General features: G+C 41.3%; 1 protein-coding gene across 1 annotated transcript; it reads left to right on the top strand.

Annotated features, from left to right (window-relative positions):
- The first annotated feature begins 1,246 nt into the window (after positions 1–1,246).
- TIMM21 (translocase of inner mitochondrial membrane 21) lies at positions 1,247–6,974 on the top strand. The gene is made up of 6 exons (XM_059481446.1): positions 1,247–1,689; positions 2,889–2,951; positions 3,051–3,148; positions 4,426–4,499; positions 6,289–6,394; positions 6,487–6,974. The coding sequence occupies exons 1-6, from the start codon at positions 1,401–1,403 to the stop codon at positions 6,577–6,579; spliced, it is 723 nt and encodes a 240-aa protein (XP_059337429.1). The 5' UTR covers positions 1,247–1,400; the 3' UTR covers positions 6,580–6,974.
- Positions 6,975–10,093: the final 3,119 nt, after the last annotated feature.

The raw sequence follows: 10,093 nt of genomic DNA, 5'->3' as shown, positions 1-10,093 counted from the left end.
CTGGAGCACGGCCGTGCGGGGACCCGGGAAGCGTTAACGTCCCGGGAACGGCGGTGTTGCCGCCATGAGCATACGAGCACCTACCCCGGCCCACAGGGAGCTCGGGACTCTCGGGCACTGTGTTCTCAGGTCTCAGAATCACAGAACTGGTTAGCTTGGAAAATACCTCTGAGATTACTTAGTTCAACCTATGACTGAGCACCACCATGTCAATTACACCACAGCACTGTGTCAATTCGACTATGTGTCAATACCAGTTTTTCCTTAAACATCTCCAGGGTTGGTGGTTCCACCACCTCCCTGAGCAGCCCATCCCAATGCCTAATCGACTTTTCTGTGAAGAAATTCTTAATGTCCAACCTAAACCTCCCCTGAAACAACTTGAGGCCATTTCCTCTTCTCGGAGAGCAGGCCGTCTCCCACCCGGGCACAGCCTCCTTCCAGGGATTTGTAAAGAGTGATGAAGTCCCCCTGAGCCTCCTTTTCTCCAAGCTAAACATCCCCAGCTCCCTCAGCCACTCCTCATAAAACTTGTGCTACAGCTTCACCAGCTCCATTGCCCTTCTCTGGACCTGCTCCAGCAGCTCAATGTCCTTCTTAAATCGAGGGCTTCAAAACTCAACACAGTACTCAAGGTGTGGCCTCAACAGTGCCAACTACAGTGGGACAATCTCCTTCCTAGTCCTGCTCACAACACAGCTTTTGATACAGGCCAGGAAGCCATTGGCTTTGGCCACCTGGGCACACACTGGCTCACGTCCTTTTCCACCAGCACCGTTCCAGCCACTCTGTCCCCAGCGCTGCCTGGGGTTCTTGTGAGCAGGACCCGACACTTGGCCTTGTTGAACTTCATGCCGGTCCATCTCAGCCCATCGATTTAGCCTGCCCAGATCCCTCGAGCCGTCTCCATCCGCGGAAACCTCAATGCATCGCTTTAACACATATATGTGTGCAAGACCAAGAAAAATACGTATGAAAACACATCTTTACAAGGGTGACCGGCACCGCATGCGCGGAGAGCTGCCCGCCGCCTTCCCACCCCAGAATGGAGCCGGGGGTCCCCGCCCGCGGAGGGCGGGCTGTGCCGGCGGCGGCGGAGGCGCTGGGCATGGCGGGCGCTGTAGTGACCTCGCTGCGAGCCGCTCCCAGCGGCGGGCGGGAGAGGGAGCCCGCTCAAACTACGGCTCCCAGCGCCCGCCGCCGCCGCTCTCTGCTCCGCCGTCCCAAATATTTCCGCCGGGGCAGCGGCCAGCGGCGGCTGCCGGCGATAAAGGTTCAGGTGGGCTCCTGAGCTGAAGCAGCGGCCGCTCGGAGCGGGAGGCTGCCCAGACACTTCCCGGGCGAGCGGCACAAACTCTCCGTTCGTGCCCCGGCCGTGCCGTGTGCGGGCGGCGGGAGCCATGCCCGGCGTGCTGCCCCGGACGCTGCCCGCGGCCCTCGGGCGGGGCTGCCTGGGCCGCTGGCTGCTCGCCACTCGCGGGTGGGCCCTCCTGGGGCCCGGCACCCGCTCCTGCTCCTGCTCCTGCCCGGGCTGGCGGCACCAGCCCCCGCTGCTGCTCGGCGCCGCCCGGCAGAGCTTCGGGACGCGGGCGGGAGGGCTGAAAGCTGCAAAACCGGGAGGTAATAGCAAGGATGTGTCCGTGCAAAGGGCGCTGAACGAGGAAACGCTGGTGTCGGCGGCTCAGAAAGGTAAGGCGGAGGATGCTGTGTGCTGCTCCGAAGGGCCGGAGACGGTTCCTTCTGCAGCTAAAGTTTTGTAGTTCCAAACATCAAGTATCTAGAAAAAAAAGATCTCAGCACACCAAGCTGCTTTCCTTTCCCATCATATTGTTTGGAGCAGATGTTACACTTCTCTGTATGCATTGCATAATCAGAATAAATTATATGACTTCTTCTAAATAGCCTGTTGATGTAAATAATTATCAGGGACAAGATATAATAGCGTCTCATTTTCCATTTCAGAAGGAAAACCTGTCACATGCGGCCTGTCTGTACAGCTGTTGAAATAAGTTCACCTTCAACAAAATTGTCAAAGCTCTACATGTGATGGTAGTTTCCTTATGGATTGCCTTCACTTTAGTTGGTCTCATTCACTTCAGTGAAAAGTGGTTACTACATAATTAGCCTCAGAAAATTTAAGCACTTTGAAATTACTTACAAAAAACACCTTCAACTGATTAGAAGACTGCAAGAGAAATAGTTATTAATGTTTCCTCCATAACTTGTACTCCACTTTATCGCTAAAAGATAGTAGTCTCTTTCCAAGTACTCAAATAGTTTGAAATAGAGAATCTCCTATGACTTATTTTGTGGTATATACTGACACTTGTACTTTCGATCAAAATTGAAAGATAAAAACTAATCAGACAAACAGCAGTTAATGTTAAAAATTATTTTGGTGTAATATTCCCCTTTTTATTTTACTGTTGATTGCAAATTCATAAAATCAGTTCTTTTCAGTGTGTGCAACTTATAAGCTTTTACTTTTTTATTTTTACTTCTTTTCTTTGCATAAGGATTTTTCAGTGGTTGTGGGTTTAGGTGGTAGCATGAATACTGCAGTGCTAAATCCCTCATTAGTTCCTGAAAAATCTGGCTCTCATGCACCCAAAAAGTAGCAGTAATTGCTACTTTAGATCTTGAAAACATCTGGCAAACAAAGTAATGAGGCTTAACACAGAGATGTAAACATGCCCTGTACAATATAAGAGATGTTCCATGGTCTCTTTTACATCAATGAGGCATTAAGGAAACTGTTACTGGAATTTTTTCTTCTGCTAAAATGTTATTTGAGCTACAGACTAACAAAAGAATATTTATGTAAGAAAGTCATACAAGTGTTATTATCCAAGGTTGTTACTTATGTGTTGTTTTCTGTTTAATTTCAGTGAAAGAAGCTGGAAGAGACTTTACCTATTTTATTGTGGTGCTTGTTGGAATTGGTGTTACAGGTTATTCTTTTAAATTACATTCTTTATTAGAAGACACTTTTCATTAATTCCACCTGGTTTGAAAAGTTTACATTCCATCTGATGTTGTTTCTGTTACAGGTGGTTTGTTCTATGTGATTTTTAAAGAGCTGTTTTCTTCTTCTAGTCCAAATAAGATCTATGGAGATGCCTTGGAGAAATGCAGATCTCACCCTGAGGTTGGTTTTTGAACTTTAGTCCTAAGTTTTTGTTTCTCAGTAGTTACTGTCTCTCTTCAAGTCAAAAGTTTGTGCAAGGAATCTCACAAGCTACGTGAAGCCCCACGTGGTGCTTGAGCAGATCTGCCAGTGCTTTTAGCTGGCATGGGGTGGCTCAGCTCCAGAGCCAAGCCTCCCTTAGGACAAGTCAGTGCAAGCATTGAGCTTGTCTGAACTAGCCTGCTAGAAGCCAACTAACTGTGCCACAGAACAAAAACTGATATAAATACAGTGTGCCCTTCAGAGCATGTGCTTGTGTCACCATACAGAAAGTCTTGGGGACTTTTCTGATTGCCTGCTAAATGCAGCACTTGAATTCTGCGGGTCAGAGAGGCCACTGGTCCCACTAAGCTCTGTAGATCTTACCTGCTGCCTTTTCTCAGCACACTTACTCTATTGTGACGCCTCACTATGGTTCTGTCACTCTGTGAGGCACTGTGCTGATACCCAGGAATTTAAATTTTTCATTTGGAGCACAATTAGCATCCTTTTGGCTAACTGTAGAACAGTCATGGGATCACACAGTTTTCATAGCTATGTGTAAACAAAAACCAGTATGAAACCAGATTTTTAAAAAAAAAACCTACTTCAGACAAAACATCCTTCAAACAAGGTTGCCACAGATGCCTTTGAGGATAACCTAGAAATTAAGAGACAAGTTGTTGCTCAAATAAAAAAGAAGACTGCTTTAGAACGAGTTTGTAGAATTAAAACTTCTTTCCAGTGCTTTCAGAGTAAAGCTTAACCTCCCCTTCTAACCAAATTAAAAGTACATTTACGACTAAGTTGTTTTACTCTGACTCTATAGATCAGAAAAAAGATTACTAAATTTCTTATTCAGTAGTGGTTTTTAGATAATATGAAGGGGAGTGCATTTGCATTTTCAGCTTTGAAATATAGTCTCTTGGAGGAAACGTGAGCAAATATTTTGGGCTTTTTTTTTCTTTTTACACAATACGTCAGTTTACATGTCTTCTTCTTAGAGAACAAATGGAGGATATCAATAGGATTTATTTTAGACATCTAATACAGCACTGTAAAGAATAAAAAGGACTGGAATACAGAGGTGTTTTCCTTAAACTGTTTTCTTTCATAAATGCTTCTATTCTTGACATGTTAAATTCTCCAGGGGCATTTTGTTAAAAGAAGATGCATTTACAGCAGAGGCAGGAGCTGATACTGGAATACCTGTTTATATGTGATCCTTTCTGACAGCTCAAACCTCTTTTGTCTTGTAGATAATTGCCGTTTTTGGTGACTCTATCAAAGGTTATGGAGAGGCAACAAGAAGAGGAAGACGACAGCATGTCAGGTACCCCTTGGTGTTTGCCCCATAAAGACATCAGTTTTTGCACAGCAAAGATATTTTTGGATCACAAGTTAGTTCTGGAGTGATGAACTGTATGTGACACATCCTGTCACTTTTGATTGAACAGAGAAGTTTTTTCCAGTACCTCTTGTGTGCTGTACACCACTAAGTACAATGTATGTAGAATATAAGATGCCAATTCTGAGTGCCTCAAAAAAAGCTATATCATTGTGGTAGACACAGAGCTCTCCAAAAAACAGGATGAGTCTGAAAAGAGTAGTACAGAGGCCTAGGCTTGCATGGGGGAGCAGTAATCTGACAGAAGTTTTCAGTCTGAAACTATACTGAACTGATACACAAAATGCTTTTTGGTACTTGAGGCAACATCTTTACTGTGTATTTAACAGAACATCTATCACCTAAACCTTTCATGAGTGTCTCTATTACTTTCCTTTTGAAAGAAACAACAGAATTATTTCTTACAAAACGTAAGTTCTCCCTGCTTTATTGGGTTATTTAGCAGGAATATATTCAATGAGGTTTTATATAGAACGAGACACGTAAACCCAGACACAGGTTGAACCATGAAATTGAGATTTTTTTATTTTGTCTGATGAAAGTGTCTTTTACTCGTTGAAGCTTTATCTCTTCACCAGACTCTGTGAAATAATGTTTAAAGTGAAGCTGCTAAATTAAATTGATGTGCACAAACATTCTGAGCACATGTCTGTAAATAAGTAAATTTACTATGAATCAGCTTTCCTAGTATTTAATTTCCATAATTTTGAATGCCTTGTATTTTAAACAAATTTTTGAGCTGAGAACTGGGATATGATTGTAGAGTTTGCATCTGCAGTATAAGAATGATTTCAAATATTTGTCTCAAAAATCTACAGGGTTTTTTGTGTATGAACACCTTGAATGTAAATTTACTGCAGTAAGGCTCTTTGTTCATATTTGTTCTCTCTACCCCATCATGTCACTTTAAATTGTATTGGAAGTTCATTTCACAGTGTGTACCAGGGCATGCCTAATAGAAATAAAGATTGGTGCTAAACAGCAGTTAATAATTTCAGTAGGAAACATAAACTGGCACCAGAACCCTCATGGGATCATTAGTTTCCCAAAGTGGTCACTTTGAAAATGATGTGCTATTTATTTAATAAGTGAGCATAACCCAACTTCAGTCTAAATAACAGCATTTAGGTTGGAGATCTCAAACAGTGCCAAAGTTACACAATTTCAGCAGAACAAAATTATGGCCAAAGTAAGTAAAGCACATAGTAAACTGTTCGTTTTGATGTGGTTTAACCAACCTGATAATTAATTTGGAAAAACATGCTCTGTATGTTTTGGCTTGACTTAGTTTTAAGTGCCTAAAAGAACTCTGGAAGTCTTGGTGATGTGGGGTCCCTTTCTAGATGTCGGGCTCCAAATCTCCAAGTCAGGGTTTTTTTAGAATAAATACAAGGAATTTCCATGGTCTTCAGCAGTGGATTGCTTTTCAGTTTTGAGGGGAGGCCTGGGGTGAGGACATTTAAGCATTTAATCTCATAATGCTCAGCAGCTAATTAGCTCTTCTAACTCCACTAGTCCTTAGGCACTCACAGTAAAGCTTGAGAGGAGCAGTAGAGAAGGAAGCCAAGGTAGCATAAGGACACCACCGGGATACACTTTCTTACAAAATAAGTAAGCAACTCCTCTAAGTAAGTTTAAATTTGAAGTCTTAACTAGCATATAATCTGTATTCTTGCTGGGTGGTTGGGTTTTTGTTTTGTGTTGCTGTTTTTAGTCACATTGAATACGTAAAGGATGGACTGAAACACATGCGTTTGAAGTTCTATATTGAGGGCACTGAATCAGGGAAACAGGGAACAGTCCATGTGGAAGTCAAAGAGGTATGTACAATTGCTTGATACTCCTGACAAGCTTAGTCTTGAATTTAAACTACCAAAGAGAAAAAAACACTCTGAAATTCTTTTCTTTCCAGAATCTTGAAACAGGAAGATTTGAGGTTCGCTACATATTTGTGGATGTTGAGACCTATCCAAGAAGAACCATTGTCATCGAGGACAACAGATAGCCAACGATCAAAGCTGCTGCCTTACCTCTCATTGGAAAATGTGGTTGTAGCCAGCCTACGTATGGATTGTGTGGTGTTGCCAATTGTGTCTCGCAGCTTCAGGGCTGTGTCAAGGGAAGTAGCCTTTCAGGGCCTCCACTAAGGACTTTTGATAATAACAGATATGGGATTTAAAGTGAAGCCAATGAAATATAGCCAAAGGATCATGGTAGATATTCTTGACATAGGAAAATAATGTCTCCTAATAAACACTTTATTGCTGGAAAATACCTCTGCACACCCAAGACCTGAGTTTTGCAAGGTTTTAGGTTTGGATGGGGAGTTTTTGTCTTCCTTGGCTTGGATTTCCCACTACCACTGCAATAAAGAAAGGGTTAGTTTAACTGTAGACAGAAGTCTACTGTTTTCATTTTGGATACCTTTGTAGGTAAGAAGGTAAAATGGTAGTGATGCAAAAGAGATCTGGGCATGTAAGGGTAGGAATGGTGGAGGCACACACCCGTAACAAACAACTGAAGACTTCAATATTGGTGTCTTCTAAATAAATTACCAGCAAGCAGAACATCACTACTGTCTGCTCTTTCTGATGTTTGCCATTCTGCTCCACATGGTTGTAGTAAGATGAAGGTTGGCCATTTCTCCCAGGCAGCTAGTGACAGGACAAGAGGACATGGCCTCAAGCTGTGTCAGGAGGGATTTGGATTGGACATTACCTTCAAAATATTTTAAAAACCACAATATTCCATTTAAATTTCTGTCTTTCCCACCTTGCCTGCATCTACATGTGATAAACACACATGTGGTGTTTATCAGGGCATGTCTTTCGTCCGTAAAGTGTTCCACATTATTTTCTTTTACTGCCTGCATAACCTTTCTAGCTAAGATTTACGAGGATGTTTGTGTATATTTCATGAAAGGGGGACATAGCTGCAAAGGACATCACTTCTGTGTTGTGAAAAAGCTGAGAATATGCTTGATAAAATGAAGACAAAAGGTAGCAGAAGAAATCCACCTTTACCTGACCTTAGATGTGTTAGTGTTCTTAATTTGAACAAATGATAAATACAAGGCTCAAATGCTTTCCAATGTCAGTGGGAGAAAGCTTTTTGGAATTCTTTTTCTAGAACATCTCATCAGTGAAGAAAAAAAAAACTTCATAGCTTGATTTATCAACTTTGTACTGGCTAGATACTTATCACCAGCAAGATTATTTAAGCCCCTCGAAATTTCAGGAGTATTCAAGCTTTGGGAACTCATAACTTCTTTCCATTTTCGTCCTGAGGTTGAAGTTCTCCTGGTCTTCAATGGAGTGGGCTGGCACCCATGCTTACAAAATTTTCTTAAATTCTGTTATATGCAAACATATATGGAGATACCTTAATCAAAATTAGGTGAAGATTAGTTGAACAAGACATCTGGAATAGAGAACATTGATCTCTTGTGCAGTATCATCTTTCCTGGTGGTAGTTTGCACTGGAGGGGAACAGCTGCATTCGCTGAGTTTAAACATGTTTTGTAATTTTACTTTTTGTAATTCTGATGTGTGTTAGCCTCAGTTTTCCTTATGAAGCTGCCCCTGTTTCACTCAATCAGTGCGCCAGCAGCAAGTCGTGCAGAGATCCTTTTCCATGGCAGGGAGCTCAGTGTTCCTTCCTCTCACTGGAGGATGTGAGGCTGGGGCATAGCAAAATATCTGAAAGGTTCACCTTCAGTTGTGGGTAAACACGAGCAGTAACCATTTCACTGTTTCCTTTTTAAAGCTCTTGCTTCATTTTCTCCTGGGAGAACACAAAATTTACAGCACGTGCCAGCTACTTTCTCAAGTAAAAGTGTCATGTTAATAAAATGTTGGGAAAAAAAATCACTGCTAGCAAGTCAGAGCCAGAGGAATGACATTTTCATAGAAATTAAACACATTTTCCAGAGTTCAGTTTTGATTGTTGCAGAATTAATAAAAATATATGTTCTCAAAACCCCTCTCTCCTTTAGGGAATTGATATATGTCACTCACCAGTGAAAGGCTGTTTTTCCAGAAACACTGTGTGGCAGACTATTCAAAACATGTTTTGGGTAGGTGTACAACTTGGTCTTAACTTTCCCATCTCTACATTATTTTTTGTGGATAGCAAAACCTGTGTATGCAGCATGGCAGCCAATGTCCTTAGAGGTGTTTTGTGAGAATAATATTACTGTGTCATCTGTGTTTTATTCTAGGTCCTGTGTATAGTTGCTGTACAGTGACAAAAAGAAATATCCCTCCAGGAAATTTACTCAGTGGAAGCTTAAAAATATTAAAAAAAAGAAATCATTACTCTTTCTGTAAGTTTCAATAAACAGAATCTCTTGCAAAGAAAAAGTAGTTGTAGACAAGGAAGCAAAGGTGTTGTGCATGACTGAGTTTAAAAATAACCTTGATACCTAAATATTTTTTGCACAGAATTCAAATTTCAACAACTGATTTAGGCAGTAGAGTCATGATCTTAGAAATGGTTGCAAACAAATGCACGTCTGGTACAAGAAACTTCAACAAACTCATTAACAAGCAGAGAAGACAGGAATGTGAGTGAGACAATTACTGTATCACATGCCAGCTGCAGGGATAAAAAGCCAAAGAAACCGTGCTGGGAGTTTCCACAATTGCAATTCACTTTGCTCTCAGTCTCATTCACACAACGGATGCTATCCACCCTAATACTTGTGGGATTATTCCAATATGTATATTGTCAGCAACCTAGAGTGTTGCAGGTTTTGCCCAAAAAACATTGAGAACACATTTTGAGTTCAAGCCTGCTTTTAGGATTCACTGCAGCTTGTAAACTGACAGAAGTACGTAAGGTAAGCACAGAGACTGGGGAGAAAATTTCAGAGGAAAAAGGTTTGAAGGAGCAAGCTTAAAGGTGGCAGTAAGGGCTGATAACTGCTCTCTCTATATGGGGTTGTGAAGTCTGCTTGAAGATCTGGAAGTTGGCACTGGAAAAACAAAAACTTGAAAGCAAAAAGATCTTTCCCCCCCTTTTCTGAGAGGGGAAATTTGCTTAGTCCCTAGAGAAATGTTCACTTGCTCTGAATAGGGAATAATAGAACTCCAGTAGAAATTTTCCTTGGGCATCTGGGAATGTATATTGTTATTATATACAGTGATTCCAAACAGTGCTATAAATAATTGAGCAGCAGAAGTATTTGATAGTTTTTCTTAGTAAATTCTCAGGAGTTTTTATTCTGTATGTGTTATGTAAAATAATCTGTAAGTAGGAATTATAGAAAAATGTGAATTAATACCATCCTGTATTCAAATTTAGTATATTTATATTTTAATGATATATCATTAAAAGTTGAAAATATAGCAAAAATGTTTCACAATTTAAAGGAAACATAAACAAAATAGCTTTTTGGACTTCTGGTTGTCCTGGGAGGAATATGCTGTATTTGATTCCCTTCATCTCATATAGGTTATTGTGGAACATTGGTAACTCAACAAATAAAAATATTAAGCACTATTACCGCGACCTGTGTG

The sequence above is a fragment of the Ammospiza nelsoni genome, chromosome 1 (assembly GCF_027579445.1).
Source record: "Ammospiza nelsoni isolate bAmmNel1 chromosome 1, bAmmNel1.pri, whole genome shotgun sequence".
Classification (NCBI taxonomy): Eukaryota; Metazoa; Chordata; class Aves; order Passeriformes; family Passerellidae; genus Ammospiza; species Ammospiza nelsoni.
The sequence above is the reverse complement of the archived record's forward strand: the minus strand, read 5'-3'. Positions and strand labels throughout refer to the sequence as shown.

Coding starts and splice junctions, on each gene's coding strand:
- TIMM21 (XM_059481446.1), top strand. CDS start 1,401: ATGCCCGGCGTGCTGCCCCGGACGCTGCCCGCGGCCCTCGGGCGGGGC. Junction 4,500..6,288: donor GGAAGACGACAGCATGTCAG/GTACCCCTTGGT, acceptor TGCTGTTTTTAG/TCACATTGAATACGTAAAGG. Junction 6,395..6,486: donor TCCATGTGGAAGTCAAAGAG/GTATGTACAATT, acceptor TTTTCTTTCCAG/AATCTTGAAACAGGAAGATT.